This window comes from Plecotus auritus, assembly GCF_963455305.1.
Source record: "Plecotus auritus genome assembly, chromosome: 11".
NCBI classification, from domain to species: domain Eukaryota; kingdom Metazoa; phylum Chordata; class Mammalia; order Chiroptera; family Vespertilionidae; genus Plecotus; species Plecotus auritus.
Window position 1 is genome coordinate 1009398 of NC_137777.1, and position 16826 is coordinate 1026223.

General features: G+C 69.5%; 2 protein-coding genes across 3 annotated transcripts; both read left to right on the forward strand.

The window, feature by feature from the left end:
• Window positions 1-1543: 1543 nt before the first annotated feature.
• JRK (Jrk helix-turn-helix protein) lies at window positions 1544-5846 on the forward strand (the record flags this gene model as incomplete). Its single annotated transcript, XM_080646482.1, has 2 exons — window positions 1544-3246; window positions 5651-5846. The coding sequence occupies 2 exons, from the start codon at window positions 1544-1546 to the stop codon at window positions 5844-5846; spliced, it is 1899 nt and encodes a 632-aa protein (XP_080502608.1).
• A 7167-nt stretch (window positions 5847-13013) lies between these two features.
• On the forward strand, window positions 13014-16253 carry ARC (activity regulated cytoskeleton associated protein). Of its 2 annotated transcripts, none has more exons than XM_080646957.1 (3): window positions 13014-14998; window positions 15234-15358; window positions 15507-16253. In XM_080646957.1, exon 1 carries the CDS (start codon window positions 13022-13024, stop codon window positions 14438-14440), a length of 1419 nt encoding a protein of 472 aa, XP_080503083.1. In that variant the 5' UTR covers window positions 13014-13021; the 3' UTR covers window positions 14441-14998; window positions 15234-15358; window positions 15507-16253. The 2 variants fall into 2 exon arrangements, with proteins under 2 accessions (XP_080503083.1, XP_080503082.1); XM_080646956.1 differs by having other exon boundaries at window positions 13199-14998; window positions 15231-15358.
• The last annotated feature ends 573 nt before the right edge of the window (window positions 16254-16826 follow it).

Consider the following 16826-nt stretch of genomic DNA (forward strand, 5'->3'; position numbering starts at 1 on the left):
ACGGGGACGACCGGGCTGAACTGCCCTCCCCGAGCCATGCCTGCAGCCCCCGCCCGGAGCCTGGCGGCGCCCGCTCCCGACCCTGGGGCTCCGTCTGCAGAGGCCACCGGCCACCGAGTCACCCTCCTTCCCCCGGAGGAAGCCGCCTGAGACTTGACTTTCTGTTTCCCCTTTTGGGTTTGCCCTTGCCCCATGCGTGACCCCGGGATAGAAACGCCTCCACACCGGCCTCGAGTGGCCCTCGCGTCTCCCCGCCCCGAGGTCCCTCGCCCTGTGGTCCGCGCAGAGGGGGGCTGTGTTTGCACCCACCGATCTCCCTGTAGGATGTGCACCCGATGTTACCTTCCCTTACCCGCCCCACCCCATCTTTCTTGCCCTCAAGACTTCCTCCATCTCTTTCTCGGTTTCCAGAACACTTCTTTTTAAAAAATAAGTTTTTGTTGATTTCAGGGAGGAAGGAAGAGGGAGGGAGAGAAGCATCAGTGATGAGACTCGTGGATCGGCTGCCCTGACCAGGAATCCAACTGTGACCTCCTGGTTCATAGGTCGATGCCCACTGAGCCAGCAGCTGGGCCAGAACACTTACTTACTGAGTCTTCCTCCCTGATTGCGCCCTCTGCCCCCACAGACCCCGCTCTTCCCCTAACGCTCTCTGCAAGGACAGGGAGGGGTCTACACGTGGATGAGGGGCTCCCTCTCGCTCTCCCGCCCCTTTGGTCTGTTCCTTGGGCACGAGAGGTGTCCATGACCCCGTGGCCTGGGTGGCGGTGCCTCCTTGGAGGTGGCGAGGCTGGAAGCCCCGAGATTTCTGAGACCTTTTGGTGTAAGACGTTGTTTCAGGGGTACCACCTGAAGTCCACCTTTAAAGCAGGCTTCTGCCTCAGGAGACGAATCCCCGTGTTTCCAGCTGTCGCGTGTCGCCCTGCACACACCTGCATGTCGGGCGCGAGGCGTTGTCCATCGTGAACGGGTTCCTGGCGCTGAGCCTCCAGAACACCTTTTCCGGGCGTCCGAGCCCTTCCTTTGGGGTCCCCTTTCCTCCTGGTTTCTAAGCTGGTTTCCTGTTAAGCGTCTCCTTAAAAGTGGGTAATGGCCTCTCCCTCCCTCTGCTCCCCGCAGGGCCACACAGCACAGCGAGCCCTGGAGAGAGTGCCCTGGCCCCGCAGCGCAGGCTCTGCGAGCCGCAGCCAGCTCCCCAGGCCCCTCGGCTCTGGCCTGGTGCTGAGGGGAGAAGCTGCCTCCATCCCGCAGAGGAGGCCACGGGCTTTAGCAGCGCAGAGACGTGTGGGGGCCGTGTGACGAGAGAGTTCCAGGAGCTGCCACGTATGTGCCCAGGAGCGGAAGACGGGGGAGCGCTGAGGCTAGAGGCTGCTGGGCCCGGCGGGAGGCAGGAGGAGCAAGGAGGGTCAGCAGACTGGCAGGCAGAGGCAGGGGAGACTGGCAAGTGAGGGGCACGGAGAAGGGGGAGGGGAGGCCTCCGGCACCGGTGCCCGTCCCCCCTCCATCTGCCTGTGTCTGCCTCCGGGGACGAGCCACCCTCCCCATGGCCTCCAGGCAGGCTGCTGGGAGGGGCCCCGGGGAGAAGCGCAAGAGGGTGGTGCTGACCCTGAAGGAGAAGATGGACGTGTGTGCGCGGCTGGAGAAGGGCGAGAGCCGGAAGGCGCTGATGCAGGAGTACAACGTGGGGATGTCCACGCTCTACGACATCAGGGCCCACAAGGCCCAGCTGCTGCGCTTCTTCGCCAGCTCCGCCTGCAGCAAGGCGCTGGAGCGGCGGCGCACCCTGCACACGCCCAAGCTGGAGCACCTGGACCGGGCGCTGTACGAGTGGTTCCTGGGCAGGCGTGCCGAGGGCGTGCCCGTGTCGGGCCCCATGCTCATCGAGAAGGCCAAGGACTTCTACGCGCAGATGCAGCTCACCGAGCCCTGCGTGTTCTCCGGCGGCTGGCTGTGGCGGTTTAAGGCCAGGCACGGCATCAAGAAGCTGGACGCGGCCGGGGAGAGGCAGGCGGCCGACCACCACGCGGCTGAGCGGTTCTGTGGGTTTTTCCGGAGCCTGACGGCGGAGCACGGCCTGACGCCGGAGCAGGTGTACAACGCCGACGAGACCGGCCTCTTCTGGCAGTGCCTGCCGGGACCCACCGCCGAGGGCGAGCCGGTGCCCGGCGGCGGCGGCAGGCCGAGCCGGGACAGGCTGACTGTCCTCATGTGCGCCAACGCCACGGGCTCCCACAAGATCAAGCCCCTGGTGATCGGGAAGGGCAGCGGCCCCCGGGCTCCCAGGGGCATCCAGCACCTGCCGGTGGCCTACCGGGCGCACGGGAACACGTGGGCAGGCCGGGCCGTGCTGGCTGACTGGTTCCACCACATCTTCGCCCCCGCCGTGAGGGAGCACTTCCAAGCCCTGGGGCTGCCCGAGGACAGCAAGGCCGTCCTGCTGCTGGACGGCTCCCGGGCCCACCCGCAGGAGTCCGAGCTGGTGGCCGGGAGCATCTTCACCGTCTTCCTGCCCGCCAGCGCCGCCGCCCTCCTCCAGCCCATGGACCAGGGCATTCGGCGGGGCTTCATGAGGAACTTCATCAACCCCCCGGGGGCGCTGCCGGGCTTCCACCCGCGCTACGGCGTGAGCGACGCCATCTGCAGCGTGGCCTGCGCCTGGGACGCCGTGCCCGCCGCGGTCTTCAGCCGCGCCTGGGGGCGGCTGTGGCCCGGGGCCGCCACGCTGGCCGAAGGCTCCTCTTCCGAGGAGGAGGAGCCCGAGCGCCTGGGAGCCAAGCTTCACGACCAGACCTTCGCCCACGTCCTGGAGCTCGGGGGCGAGGCCCGGGCGCGGCTGAGCAGCAGGCTCCAGGGCAGCGTGGCCCCGGGGCAGGAGGCCGGAGCGGGGCGTCCCCCGGAGCAGATGGAGAAGGATGGGGGCACCGAGGCCGCCGGGGAGGGCGAGGAGGCGACCTGGGAGCAGGCGGCCGCGGCCTTTGACACGGTGCTCCGCTTCGCCGAGGGCTGGCCTTGCTTCACAGCGCAGGAGCTGGGGCAGCTGCGCGCACTGCGCTCCGTGTTCACGCGGCGGCGGCAGGGGGCGGTGGCGGCGCCCCCCCCTCAGGGCCGTGGTCAAGCTCGAAGGGCCCCGGGAGCGCACAGGGGGCTGCGCCACCTCGGCCTGCGCTCCGTGCACCGCGGGCGGGAACTGACGGTGCCCGGCCGCCTGGCTGCGTGGTGCCCGCCGGCGGGAGCTGTCCCCGGGGGGTGAGTGCTGAGACGCGCAGGGCCCCGCACATCCCGTCACCTGCCTTCCTGTCACGACGCGTGAACGTGAGGAGCTGAGCCTCCCGCGGCGGGAGCCCGGGACCGGGCGGGGTCTGGCCTGGCGCTCGCTCTGACCCAGCGCAGAGATGTCTGACCCGCCCGAGCGTGGAGAGGGGGGCGCTCCGGCCACCATGGCAGCGCTGCTGTCCCGGCCGCAGGCTGGCCCCAGGCCCCCGGCCCCCGCCCCTCGGGTGGCTGCTGGCCCGGTGGCTGTGCGGGTCACATGGGCCCAGGTGGGTGGGCAGCAGAGCCTGCCTGTGGCTGGTGGGCAGCCTGTTTGTGGTCCCGCTGGAGGCTGGTCTCCCGCAGCGCCCGCGTCTTTCCTGAGAGGACCTCCGTGCTTCCAGCACTCACCGCCCCCGCCGTGGACTCGGACCCCAAGATGTGGGCCACACGCTGACTTGACGTCTGCCCTGCTGGGCCCGCCCCCACCTGCCCACCCGGGGCCGGTCTCACTTCACTGCTCAGCCCTCTGCCCCGCCCGCCCCCCTCCCCCCCCTTCTCCCCCCCCCCCCCCCCCGCCAGGGCCACCTCGTCTCTCTCCTGGCCCCTCCCTCGCCCAGCCCTGCGCACAGATGGCCTGTCCCTCTGGGGGGCCACGGCCCCCCACAGAGCATGCCCACGCAGGATCTGGCCGCGGAGGGCGCTGGCCGAGCATGGAGAGCTGCGTCCGCGCTCAGAGGACACGTGCAGAGAGCCCCAGGCGGGCTCGGCGGCGGCGGCGGCGGCGGCGGCGGCGGCGGCGGCGGCGGCGGCGGCGGCGGCGGCGGCGGCGGCGGCGGCGGCGGCGGCGGCGGCGTCTCCCATGGCCTGCCAGCCGCGTGGCTGCCACGTGCTCCTCAGTATCCGCCTTTGTGCCCTCTGTTACCTGAGGACGGCACAGGCGTGACCCGGGCTGTGGCCCTGCCTGGGGCTGGGTGGGGGGCTGGTGGGGCCACGTGTGGGCATAGGGCTCCGCGTGGGTGAAGAACAGTCCTGGGCACGGAGGCGGCGGCTGCACGTCACGGGGAATGTGCTTGGCGGCCAAACCGTCCATGCAGCGTGGCCAAAGCTGTGACGTTCACATTAGGGGCGTCTTACCCCAATAAACAGACCGAGGGTGGTGATGGGACCTGGTGACTGGGCTGGGGACCTGCAGAGCCTCCGAGGCAACCCAGGGCTGGGGGGGTGGGGGGTGGGGGACTGTGTCCCGTGTTGTCCCCTCGTCCCACCGTCCCCCTTCCCTTCGGCAGCCGGGGCAGACCCAGCTGCCCGCTGCCTGAGAATTCAGCCTGCCCATCTGCCCACCTGTCCTCAGCACCCACTGAGTGCCAGGCATTGCCAGGTCCCCTTGCCCAGCCTGTGGGGTGGGGTCAGCCCCTGCTGGAGCAGGACGAGGCCTAGTGAGGGGCAGGGCCCAAGGGCCTGTGTCTTCGGCCGGCTGGGGGCGGGGGGGGGGGGCCCTCCGGAGCCTCCTCTGACCCCACCTGTCCTGTTCCTCTCACCACATTTATTGGGGTCCCTCCTCCTCAGAGGCCTCACTGGCCACTCCAGGCCAGCCGCTCCCTGACCCGCGAGCTCAGCCGCCTGCTGGTGACGGGGTTCCGGGTTCCGTCTCGCTGGAGGGCCCCCCTCGAGGCCTCAGGACCCGAAGGCCTGCGGCATCAGCCTCGCTCGCTCTTGGAAAAAAAACTGGAGAGGATGAGTGTCAGCAGCTGTCGGCGACTCTGACGTTTTACGGAGCGGGAGGTGCCTGGCTGTCTCACACCTGGCTGGAGCGATGCGGGGGGAGGGGCGGGAAGGTGGGGGCCCTCCCTCCCTATTGTGTGTCCCCAGAGCCCCCGCCGCCACCGGTTCGCTCCTGGGCTGGGCAGGTGCGTCAGGGCCCAGCGGGTGGGTCGGGGATGACGGGCCTGACGTGCTTCCCTCCCAGACAAAGGCCCCTCCACCGCTGAGTCAGCGCTGGAGGGCGTGTGAGCAGCCCCTCCTGTCACTGCACAGCCCTTGGGGGGCGGGCAGGGAAGGATGAGGCGGGGAGGGGAGGAGGAACTGCGCGGCTGTTCTCAGGAGCCCCCCCAGGGCCAGCGGCCTCGCCCAGTGGTGGTTGCCGTCCGCAGCGGGCCGCCCAGGCTTCTCCAGCCGAGGGCCTGGGAGCGCAGCCGTGTGTCTGACGGTTCCAATGAGGTGGAACCTTATAGAGACTCGAGGACAGGCGTTCGTCCTGACCCTGGATCAGCCGGCTCTCCCCCCCCCCCCCCCGGAGTCACGTGCTCCGCGGGGCTGGGCCAGGGGCACTTACAGCCTCACAACTGAGAGGAATAAACGTTTAAGCCCTAAGCCTGTGTGTTTTGTTGTGGTGCCCGAGTGGCTGGGACAGCGGGGAGGGTGCAGGGGGTGATGCTGGTGGTGATGGGAGTGCAAGTGGGGGTGATGGTGATGATGGGGTGATAGTGGTGAAGGTGCAGGTGATGGTGGTGATGGTGATGGAGGTGGTGATGGTGATGGGGCTGATGCTGGTGGTGATGGGAGTGAAAGTGAAGGTGATGGTGATGATGGGGTGATAGTGGTGAAGGTGCAGGTGATGGGGGTGATGGTGGTGATGGGAGGGGTGGGGGTGATGGGGGTGATGCTGGTGGTGGTGGTGATGTGGGTGGTGGTGGTGATGTGGGTGGTGATGAAGGTGGTGGTGGTGGTGGTGATGGAGGTGATGGTGATGGAGGTGGTGGTGATGGAAGTGGTGGTGATGGTGTTGGAAGTGGTGATGGTGAAGAGGTGATGGTGATGGGGTGCTGGTGGTGGTGATGGTGTTGGAGGTGGTGGTGAAGTGGTGGTGGTGGTGATGGGGGTGGTGGTGGTGGTGATGGGGGTGGTGGTGATGGTGTTGGAGATGGTGAAGGGGTGGTGGTGATGGGGGTGGTGGTGGTGGTGATGATGGATGGGGTGGTGGTGATGTGGGTGGTGGTGGTGATGTGGGTGGTGATGGAGGTGGTGGTGGTGGTGATGGAAGTGGTGGTGATGGTGTTGGAAGTGGTGATGGTGAAGAGGTGATGGTGATGGGGTGCTGGTGGTGGTGATGGAGGTGGTGGTGATGGTGTTGGTGATGGTGTTGGAGGTGGTGGTGGTGGTGAAAGGGTGGTGGTGATGGGGGTGGTGATGGTGTTGGAGGTGGTGGTGGTGGTGAAAGGGTGGTGGTGATGGGGGTGGTGATGGTGTTGGAGGTGGTGGTGGTGGTGAAAGGGTGGTGGTGATGGGGGTGGTGATGGTGTTGGGGGTGGTGGTGGTGGTGAAAGGGGGGTGGTGATGGGGGTGGTGATGGTGTTGGAGGTGGTGGTGGTGGTGAAAGGGGGGTGGTGGTGATGGTGATGGAGGTGGTGGTGGTGGTGAAAGGGTGGTGGTGATGGGGTGGTGATGGAGGTGGTGGTGATGGTGTTGGAGGTGGTGGTGGTGATGGGGGTGGTGATGGGGTGGTGGCTGTGGACACGGGGTGGGGAGGTGGTTGTGACAACGGTTATGACCGCTTGTATGAGGGACACTTGGAACTCAGGGCAGAGCCCGGACCATGGGTAGCGGGTCATGTCAGCGCCTCCTGCTGGGGACGCACTGGGTTAGGGACCTGCCACTCCCTCCACAGGGCCTGGGAGCCGCAGGCTGTCCTGGAACCCTGCCCCCTGCACGGGATCCACCTCCTGCACCCCAGCTCCGGCCAGCAGGCCCCTCAGCAGACCCTGATCCCATGGGCTCCTGGGGGCCTTGTATGTGTGTGCAGAGACGCCGGGTTCCTGGGCCCAGGGAGTGGTCTCACCAGGTGGTGGCTGGGCTGTGACCCGAGGGCCCATTGCTACTTGGCCCAGCAGAGGCAGAGGAGTCCGGGGTGGCCGGTGCCCCAAGCCGCTCCTGCCACAAATCACCAGTCCCTCGTCTGATGGATGTGCCCTGGTGATGGCCCACCTCCTCGCACTGCCCTCTGGCCGGGGTTGGGGAGGGGAGGAGGGCCTGGTCCCTGGCTGGGAGGGCAGCGTCCGGGGACCCACAACCCTGCGTCCACTCTGCTCCCAGGGCAGGAGCCCAAGAGAGCAGCTGCCGCTGGACTAGGTGGCCCGTGGCCTGTACGAGAGGGCGGGTGGGGAGGCAGCGGCCAAGGTGGCCCAGCCCAGGGGAGGGAGGGAGTGACCAGCAGTCAGACAGGTGGCCGGGCCCGGAGCCTGTGGGGGCCCGAGGCATGGAGGGAGGGGCAAGCCCTGTGTCAGCCCTGCGCCCCTCAATGCACCCTGCTAGCCCCTGGGGCCAGCTCCCTCCCTGGGGCCAGTGCGGACGATGGTGGCACCCGAGGCCTGGCACCCGGAGGTGCTGGGGAGCCCCGTTGTCCTTCTATCGCCCCGCATGCGCCCAGGCTCCTCCGCCCGGGGGTTCAGGGGGGCCGGGGGCCGCCGGGGAGGGCTTGCGGCTCCGGGAGGCCTGTCGCCAGCAGACGCTCTGGGCAGCGCCGTGGGGAGCGGAGGGCAGGGTGGCGCTGTGCCAAGGTGGCAGCAGGCCAGCAGCCGGCGTGGGGTCCCGGGCTTCGGCAGCACCGGCCACCGCCATTTTCCCGGTTCCGGCGGGCGGGGCCCTGCGGGGCGGGGCGGGGCGCCTGCGTGGGGAAGCTCCGCGTCACAGCTATTCTCAGCCGCGCGCCCCTCTCCTTTTAGGGCTGCGGAAGCGGCTGCCGCGCACGCGGCGAGTTCATGGAGGCGCGGGGACAGCGGGAGGCGCAGACGCCCCCTCCCTGGCTCCGCGCTCCCAAGCCGCAGTTCCGGGGCATCCGGCCGTGGCCAGCTGGCAGCGAACCCCCACCCTGGCCGAGGGGCTGCCTCACGGAGGGGGACCTGGCAGCAGGATCTGGGTCCCTGGGCACCAGGGGATGGCACCCAGCCTGGCCGGGCACCCAGGGGGGAGGGGCAGCTGCGGCTCCAACCCAGGAGGCTCCCAGCTGCTCCCGGTGAGGCCTCGCCTCCTCCCTCACCTGACGGCTGGGCCCTGAACCCCAGACGGCCCTCAGCTGGCCCCTCCCCGGGGCACCTGGCTCTCAGCTGGGGGCCGCCCCACCTGCTGCAGCTGTGGCCCCTGTGCCCCTCCCGGCCACAGACCCAGAGTCCCTTCCAGCAACTCCTCCCCTCCCTGCCCCTGGAGACGGAACCCAGCACCCCCTCACCCCCACCAGCCAGACCCCTGCTGCAGCCACCCCTGCTCACCCTCCCGCTGCCCAGCCCTTCTTGGGCTCCCGCCCCTCGGTGGGATCCCCACCACAACGCTGGCTGCTGGGGTCTTTCTTCTCCCCGGGTCTGGTCCCAGGGGACCAGCCTGACCCGTGAAGGCCGAGGGCGGCCCCTTGAAGAGCTTGGGCTGTGAGCGGAGGCTCGGCCCGTGTGCTCCAGGGCCTGCGTGGGTTCGTGGAGACGCCCTGCCTTGTGGGCCGGTCTGCACCTCCGTGCACCCCACCTCGCCACGTCCTGGGGAACTGTTTGTTGATTGAATGACTGACCACCTCACGGCTGAGCAGGGCAGATGGTTGTGTGCACCCTCTCCCCTCCCACCCCGGCTCTGGCCTCCTTGCTGTGGGCCTTGGCCCCCTCTCGGCCTCCGTTTCCTCTCCCCTAGGGCTGGGGGGGCGCCGTGGGGGACGGGCTCTCCACACCAGGCCTGTGGCTCCGGCTCAGCCTCCTGGTCCGGGGGCGGGGGCCGCCTGAGGATGTAGGGAGCAGCTGGCGCAGCACCCCGTGCCAGGATCACCGGAAAAATACAGAACTTTGCTTGGAGGCTGCACCGGAAGGCGCTGAGGCGGGAGGCGGGGAGGAGGGAGGAGGGTCTGGATGTGGGGCCCAGAAGGCCCGGCTGCCTGTTCCGGGGACGGGATGCAGTGCACACTCCCTGCCAAGCCCGGGAGAGGAAGCCGAGGGAATGTTCTCCCAGCTCGCGCTGCGTCCCCGGGGCCCAGCCTCCCATTCGTGTCCCCTCCTGTCTCAGGTCTTGGCCCACAATCAGGGTGCCCTGCACGGAGGGTCTCCTGACACCCCGGCAGGCCCTGCCCCGGGCGCCCCGGGAGGTGGAGGCGGCGGGCAGTGGGAGCGGCAGGAAGGGGGCCACAGCGGAGATCCCGGCCACAGCCCCCTCCCCAGTCCCGGCAGTGACACTGTGACGGGGACTGTGCGGGGCCGGCCTCAGGGACACGCGGCTCTGGCACTGTCACCCCATTTCACAGGTGGAAAGCTGAGGTCCGGTGAGCCTACCTGATGTCTCCCAGACAGAAATGGCTGGGGAAGGGCCGGGCCTCCGTCTGTCCCCTGGCCCGCCGGAAGGCCTGCTCTGTGCCAGGCCGGCTCCAGGCTCCAGCCACTCCGCTTTGAGCCCAGTCACCCGGCTGGGAGGCAGCGGGAGCAGGGGGGGCACAGGTCCTGCACTCGGGGACCCCTGGGCCAGGATGGAGGGAGGCTGCCCAACAGCAAGTGCTGGGCCAGGCGCTGGGCCTGCGGCGGGCTCCCTGCATCAGCCACCAGGCCGCCTGGTCCTTCCCTCCCAGCCCCCGCAGGCATGGTGGCCATGGAATGAGGCCGCCTGACAGGGTGGCCAGCCGAGACGTGGTTTGTGGAGGGTGGGCCCCTGGACTACAGGCCCAGGCCGGGTGGGAAGGGGCCGGCTGCTGAGGCGGACCTTAGCCAGGAGGGAGCCAGCACCAACACTCAGATCGGAAAACCACAGGAGGGGAGGAGGGTCCCCAGAGGGGGCGTGAGCCTGTGGGGGAAGAGCCGGTCACAGCAGCCACGGAGGCAGGTGGCGAGGCCCAAGCTCGGTGGGGTGGGCACCCTGAGGCCGGGATGGGGGCCCATCCTGACATGAGCATCCTAGCACCTGGCTGTGGCCGCCTGAGCCCCAGGGCAGAAGGCCAGACCTGGAGGGTCTTACGTGGGTCCCGTTGGGTCCTAGCATTGGGCAGCCCCCCCCCCCCCGTGGTCGCCCTGCCTGCCTTCCATCCCCCACAGAGCCCCTCCCTCTAAGGCAAGGCCTCGGCAGTTGTTACAGTTGTTAGGCCCGGAGCCTGAGACCAGCTGGGCTCAGAGAGAGGGGGCCCCAGGCCCTCCCCTCCGTGCACGTCCAGCTCTCCCGCCGCCGCCCCTCCCCTGCCTGCCCCTCCTGTTCTGTGTGAGGCTGCGGGGGAGGGCTGCCCGGAGGGGCAGGCAGGGCGGGGCAGTCCCCAGCCCAGGCGGGGGAGCAGCCTGGAGGTGGGAGAACAGAGCCCCAGGCGCCAGTGCGGGGTTTGCTGCCGCGGGCCTCTGGGGCGATAATTGGGCTGCGATTACATGTTCCCCAGCACAGAGCTGCAGCCTGTCCCCTGTCACTGCGGCTGGCCACCAGCGCAGCCTCCGTGCAGGCCCTGCGGCATCGCCCCTCCCCTGGCTGCGGCTGGGCTAGCCTGGGAGGGGGACACCAGCTTAACCTTGAGGCTCCCCCCCCCCAGGCCCGGCTGCCCCACAAAGGTGATGGTTAACCCCGCCCCTTCCATCGCTTGCCTTGGCTCCCCCCTCCCGAGCCCCCCCTCCCCCATACCCTACCCCTCCCTGGTCCCCCAGGCCCTGGCTGGGCGCAGACCACTGCTGCCGTGGGTGGGGCAGGTGGGTCCTAGGACCACGGAGCCACGCCCTGGCCCAGGCCACCCAGCTGGTCAGGGGACCTGGGTCCGGGGGCCGCCCTCAGGGCCGCTGTGGAGGGGGATAGCGGGGTGACGCCTGGCCACTCAGGTGCTGGCTCTGGCACGTCCACTGCACACGCGTGTGGTGTGCACAGGGGTGGGTGAGCGCGGTCCCTGCCCGCTGGCTCAGGGGGGCGCCTCCCCTAACCAGGGCCCTCAGACACAGGTCCGAGCTCACCTCAGACGTGGGCACGGCCGCCCCCTCCACGCAGGCTCCCAGGACCAGGCCCGCCGGCAGCCCGGCCACTCACCCCACCGACCTCGCACACCCAGGCCCCACCGCCTCCTCCTCCTCCGGCTCCGGCTCCGGGAAACGCCCGGGGCTGCGGCTCGGGATCCCTGCTCTGGAAGCGCTCCCTGCCTTCCCCTGCTCTGCCCACCCACTCGCCTTTAATTAGAAATGCCAGGAGAGCCATTTTTGGGGAGTTTTCGCCAGAAAGACTTTCCCCGTCCAAAGCAGGGGCGGAAGCTCAGATTGGCTCGGGGTGGGGAGGAGGGCTCCCTGAGCTGGGGGAAGGGGCTGGGGGGAGTGGGGACTCCGGAGTGTGGGCACCTGCCAAAGCTGTGTCCCCGATGAGTGAATAAGACAGAGTGGGGCTGTGTGAGGGGGTGGGGGTGAGTGTGTCTAGGGGGTGAGCGTGTACTGGGGGGTGAGCGTGTGCTGGGGGTTACGTGTCTGTGTGGGGGGATGTGTGGGGAGGGATGACTGGGGGATGAGTGTGCAGTGTGGGGGGTGGGAGAGGGAGAGGGCCAGGCAGCAGGGGCTCAGCTCTCCTGACCGGCACTGGGGGTGTCTGTGCCCTGGCTGTGGCAGTGGTGTGCCCAGGTGACAGGGGGCCTGGCGGCGGGGTTACCCAGGAAGGACGTCCCTGCGCTCTGCCGGGGAGGCTGCGGGAATCTCAGCTTCCGGAGCCCCACGCCTTATATGGCGCTTTCTGGCTCTGCTCTGCCACTGCCGCACGGAAGGCTGGCTCCCTCTCCTGTCCCCCCCTCTCCCTCCTTCCTCCCGCTCCCCCCTCCCTCTCCCTCTGCCAGCCTCTAGGAGCTTCTGACAGGTTTCCCCCTGGCCTGGGGGTACAGGGCCCAGCCCCCTGCAGTGGGCCGCAGGTCCTCCATCCCCTCCCCTCCCCTCCCCTCCCCTCCCACTCCACCCCTCCCCGGGCAAGCTTCCAGATTGGGGGGCACCACGTGGGGAAATCTCAGGCCGCACCGAAGCCCTGGGAGGGGGCGGCCGTCCTGTCCAGCCCCGTCAGGTTGTCTCACACCCACACCCATGCCAGGGACAGGGCAGAGCCCAGGCCTGGGCGCGGGACCCACAGGCGGCGCGGAGGACCCCCCAGGGCAGCGGTGGGCAGGGGCTCCAGGCCACGTCTGGGACTCACACCTGACCCCTGGGAGTGCGTGCGCCTCGCCTGGGCACCCGAAGGCTCCTTGAAACCTTCAGCTCCGGGGAGGAGGGTCTGAGCATTGGGGAGGGGGCGGTTGTCAGGGTTCACCTGTGGCTGAACATCGCGGCTGCACTGGGCAGGGTCGGGGCAGGGTGGGCGGCAAGCAGGACCCGGGAGGCAGAGGCCAGCACCGGCACCCTCACGCCCCCTCCAGGGTAGGGAGAGAGGTGAGAGGCGGAAGCTCGCCCTGAGCCCTGGGGAGGGTCTCCCTCCTTACCCTCGCGTGTGCGGGAGGAGGGGAGGGCGGGCGGGCTAACAGTCCTTCCGGCGTCTCGGGGCGCACACCTGCCCCACCCCGCCCAGCGCCGGCGTGGGGGGTGGTCGCGGGTCCCCAGCTTGTCCCCCAGGTTTGCAGGCTGAATGGGCCCGGGGAGGGGGCGGTGGAGTCGGCGGATTAGTCACCCGAGGCCGGGCCTGGGTGCAGGGGGTGGGTCCTCGCTCTGCGCCGGGCGCGAGTGGCGCGGGGGCGGACCCGGGGGGGGGCCGCGGGCCAATAGGAGGCCGCGCTCAGCGAGGGGCCGCCCACGGGCGCGCCGGCAGCATAAAGAGCCAGCGCCGCGGCAGCGGGATGCAGAGCTCGGCGCCGCGGCTCTCTCACTGCTTCCCTGCGCAGCGGGACGAGCCTCCGCGCTCCGCCGCCCCATCCATCCGCACAGCCGCATCCGCACCCGGCGCGCCCGCTCCTCCGCACAGCCGCACCCGCACCCCGCCGGCCCCGAGGGGACTCTGCAGCCCACCCCTCCCTCCCGTCCGAGCGCAGATGGAGCTGGACCACAGGACGACCGGAGGCCTCCACGCCTACCCCGGGCCGCGGGGCGGGCCGGTGGCCAAGCCCAACGTGATCCTGCAGATCGGTAAGTGCCGGACCGAGATGCTGGAACACGTGCGCAGGACCCACCGGCACCTGCTGGCCGAGGTCTCCAAGCAGGTGGAGCGTGAGCTCAAGGGGCTGCACCGGTCGGTGGGCAAGCTGGAGAGCAACCTGGACGGCTACGTGCCCCCGAGCGACTCGCAGCGCTGGCGGAAGTCCATCAAGGCCTGCCTGTGCCGCTGCCAGGAGACCATCGCCCACCTGGAGCGCTGGGTCAAGCGCGAGATGCACGTGTGGCGCGAGGTCTTCTACCGGCTGGAGCGCTGGGCCGACCGCCTGGAGGCCATGGGCACCAAGTACCCGGTGGGCAGCGAGCCGGGGCGCCACACCGTCTCCGTGGGCGTCGGGGGCCCCGAGAGCTGCAGCCAGGAGGCCGACGGCTATGACTACACCGTCAGCCCCTACGCCATCACCCCGCCGCCGGCCGCGGGCGAGCTGCCGGGCCAGGAGCCGGAGGAGGCCCAGCAGTACCCGCCCTGGGGGTCCGGCGAGGACGGGCAGCCCCTCCCGGGCGTGGACACGCAGATCTTCGAGGACCCGCACGAGTTCCTCAGCCACCTGGAGGAGTACCTGCAGCAGGTGGGCGGCTCCGAGGAGTACTGGCTGTCCCAGATCCAGAACCACATGAACGGGCCGGCCAAGAAGTGGTGGGAGTACAAGCAGGGCTCCGTCAAGAACTGGGTGCAGTTCAAGAAGGAGTTCCTGCAGTACAGCGAGGGCACGCTGTCCCGCGAGGCGCTGCAGCGGGAGCTGGACCTGCCGCAGAAGCAGGGCGAGCCGCTCGACCAGTTCCTCTGGCGCAAGCGGGACCTGTACCAGACGCTCTACGTGGACGCGGACGAGGAGGAGGTCATCCAGTACGTGGTGGGCACCCTGCAGCCCAAGCTCAAGCGATTCCTGCGCCACCCGCTGCCCAAGACCCTGGAGCAGCTCATCCAGCGCGGCCTGGAGGTGCAGGGCGGCCTGGAGCAGGCCGAGCCCGCCGGCCCCCAGCGCCCCGCCCAGGAGGAGGCTGAGACCGAGACCGAGGCCGAGGCCGAGGCCGAGGCCGAGGGAGCCCTCACGCCGGCCCTCACCAATGAGTCCGTGGTCAGTGACCGGACCCAGGCCGAGTAGAGGGCCTCGGGGCCCGCCGCCCGCCATGCCCGCCCGTAGCCTTTGCCAACCTGGACTTTCCAGCTGGGCCGACTCCTTCAGGGGGACGGCCCCTGGCCTCCCAGCCTGACCCACACGGACGCAGTCACGGACAGTGTCCCCTCTCCCTGCAGGACCCTGCCCTGTCACCTCCCGCTGTCTGTCTTCTGGGGCCTGGCCTGCCTGGTCCACCAGACCCCTCACCCCACACACACTCAGGTCGAGGCGAGTCCCGGCTTCCGCCTCCTGTTCAACGCCTGAGCCCTCGGCCCGTGGCCAGCTACCCCCTCCGAATGGCATGGGCAGCGGGCACCGAGCTCGGGACACCCCAGAGCCGAAGTGAAGACACAGCCCGTGCCAAGGGGACCTCAGCTTCAGGGCTGCAGCGCCCTCCCGGCAGTGGCCGCACAGGGCAGCCGGCCAACCTCGGACAGGACAGCCCGGGTCCTATCCTGGAGGAAACTGAAGCTGACCCCCAGCCTCCGCAGCAGCAGCAGCAGCAGCAGCAGCAGACCTGGCCCCTGCCTCCTGGCCCCTCAGGTGAGCCCCTGCAGCTGGGCACTACCACCAGGGGTCGCCATAGAGCAGGGAGCGCCCAGGCCAAGTCCATGGTCCAGGGGAGCCCACGAGGCTCAGAGGCACCCCAACCAGTCAGCCACAGGGCTGCGTGGGGGCGCAGAGACCCCGGGGTTAGGGAGAGGGGCAGGTGGGAGGCAGGGCCGGGGGAGTTTGCTGAGCCAGCTCACACGGATCCCGTGTTCTCTCTCCCCAGCAGCATCTGTGATTCATGCTCCAGCTCAGCTGGGTGACTCACCACGCGGGCAGAGGGTCCCACGGGCCCCAGTCCTCAAACTAGCTGAGGCGGCAGCCGTGTCCCCGGAGCCAGGAGAGTGACCACAGGTAAGGGAGCCCCCCCCTCCCGCCCAGGACCCTTCCCTCAGCTGTCCTCACTAGGGGCCTGCCAGGCCCTTCTTACAGACCCCCTCCCCCGCCCTGCCCCCCTGCCCCCTTGCTCCCCCCTGACGTCTGGTGTCTTCCTTTCCTCCAGGTCTCAGGCTCCCCGGAGCCCTGGCTGCTGCGCCTGGCACTGCCCGCCCCCCTCTCCTCCCACAAGCTGCACGCCCAGGAAGAGATGCCTGAGGCCAGCGAGAGGGGGGCTGCGGAGAGGAGACCCCGAGGAGAGCGGAGAGGAGACCCCGAGGAGAGCGGTGCTGAAGACAGGCCAGCGTGAGGGCCAGGCTGCCACGTGCCCGCCCCGCCGGCCGCCAGCCCGCCGGCCCCCAGGCCACTGTGGCTGGAGTCGGGGTTCGCTACCCAGGCCCCGACTCACTCCAGCCTGGGAACCCGCCCACTGTGTGGCCACCGGCTCCTCTCCTGCTGAGCTTCCCGCCAGCCCTGGGCTAAGGCCGAGGCCCCGCGCCTGCCCCCGCCCGGGGGCCCCCAGGCCGGCCCCAGGACGCCCCAGGACGCCCCAAGCCTTTGCTCCTGGGGCTCAAGCTGCTCTCTGCCAGGCCCCGCTGCTGCCCAGGCCTGACCCCCCACCTCCCCGATACCAACACCCTGGTGCTGCCTGCGACTTGTGTCTGCCAAGCAGGTCCTGTTTGGGGGTCCCCTTTCTGCCTGTCCACTGGGGGTTCCCAGGTTCGGGGACTGACAGCTGCAGGCGACACTGTCCGCCCCCCACCCCGCCCTCAGGGTTAACGTTGCCCAGGAGCCAGAAACCCAGCCCCAGGCGCAGGCCCCCCTGAAGACAGACTCTTTTGTAAGGTTTTGCTAATAAAACACTGAGACCTGGCGGAGTGTGTGCTGCTGTTTCTCGGCCGGAGTGGAGTTGCGGAGGGATGCAGCGCAGGGCGGCGGGCCCCGCAGTTCAATGGAGGGGTCTCTGGGGACCTGGGGAGCACAGCCCGTTGCCCTACAGGGCAGCCGGTCAGGGTCCTGGATCCTCGGGGTGGAAGGGCCTCAGGGGCTCCCCTTACAGAAACCAGCCCCCTGCAGCGCCCCCAGGCCGGCAGCAGGTGGGAGGGGCTGGGAGGAGGCCGAGGCTGCCCCCCTTCCCCCTGCCACCAGGGTGTGTGTGTGTGTGTGTATGGGGGGGTGGGGGGTCTTGGGAACTCATCAACTCCCAGGGCTCCGCCCACACAGAAGCCGGGGCCCGAGGGGACTTCTCCGGCCCTGGCACGTTCCCTGCTGGGAGGGTCCCTGGCGAGTCCTGGCTGCAGGTTCGTGAACTTGGTCTCTTTCAGCCTCGGGCCCCTCACCTGCAACACGGGGGAACCGTCACTAACATGGCTCCCGCGTGGGCTCACACACAAACCCAGAAAGGAGGGCCACCTGCTGCCCTGGGGAGGCTGGCTCACCTGTCTGA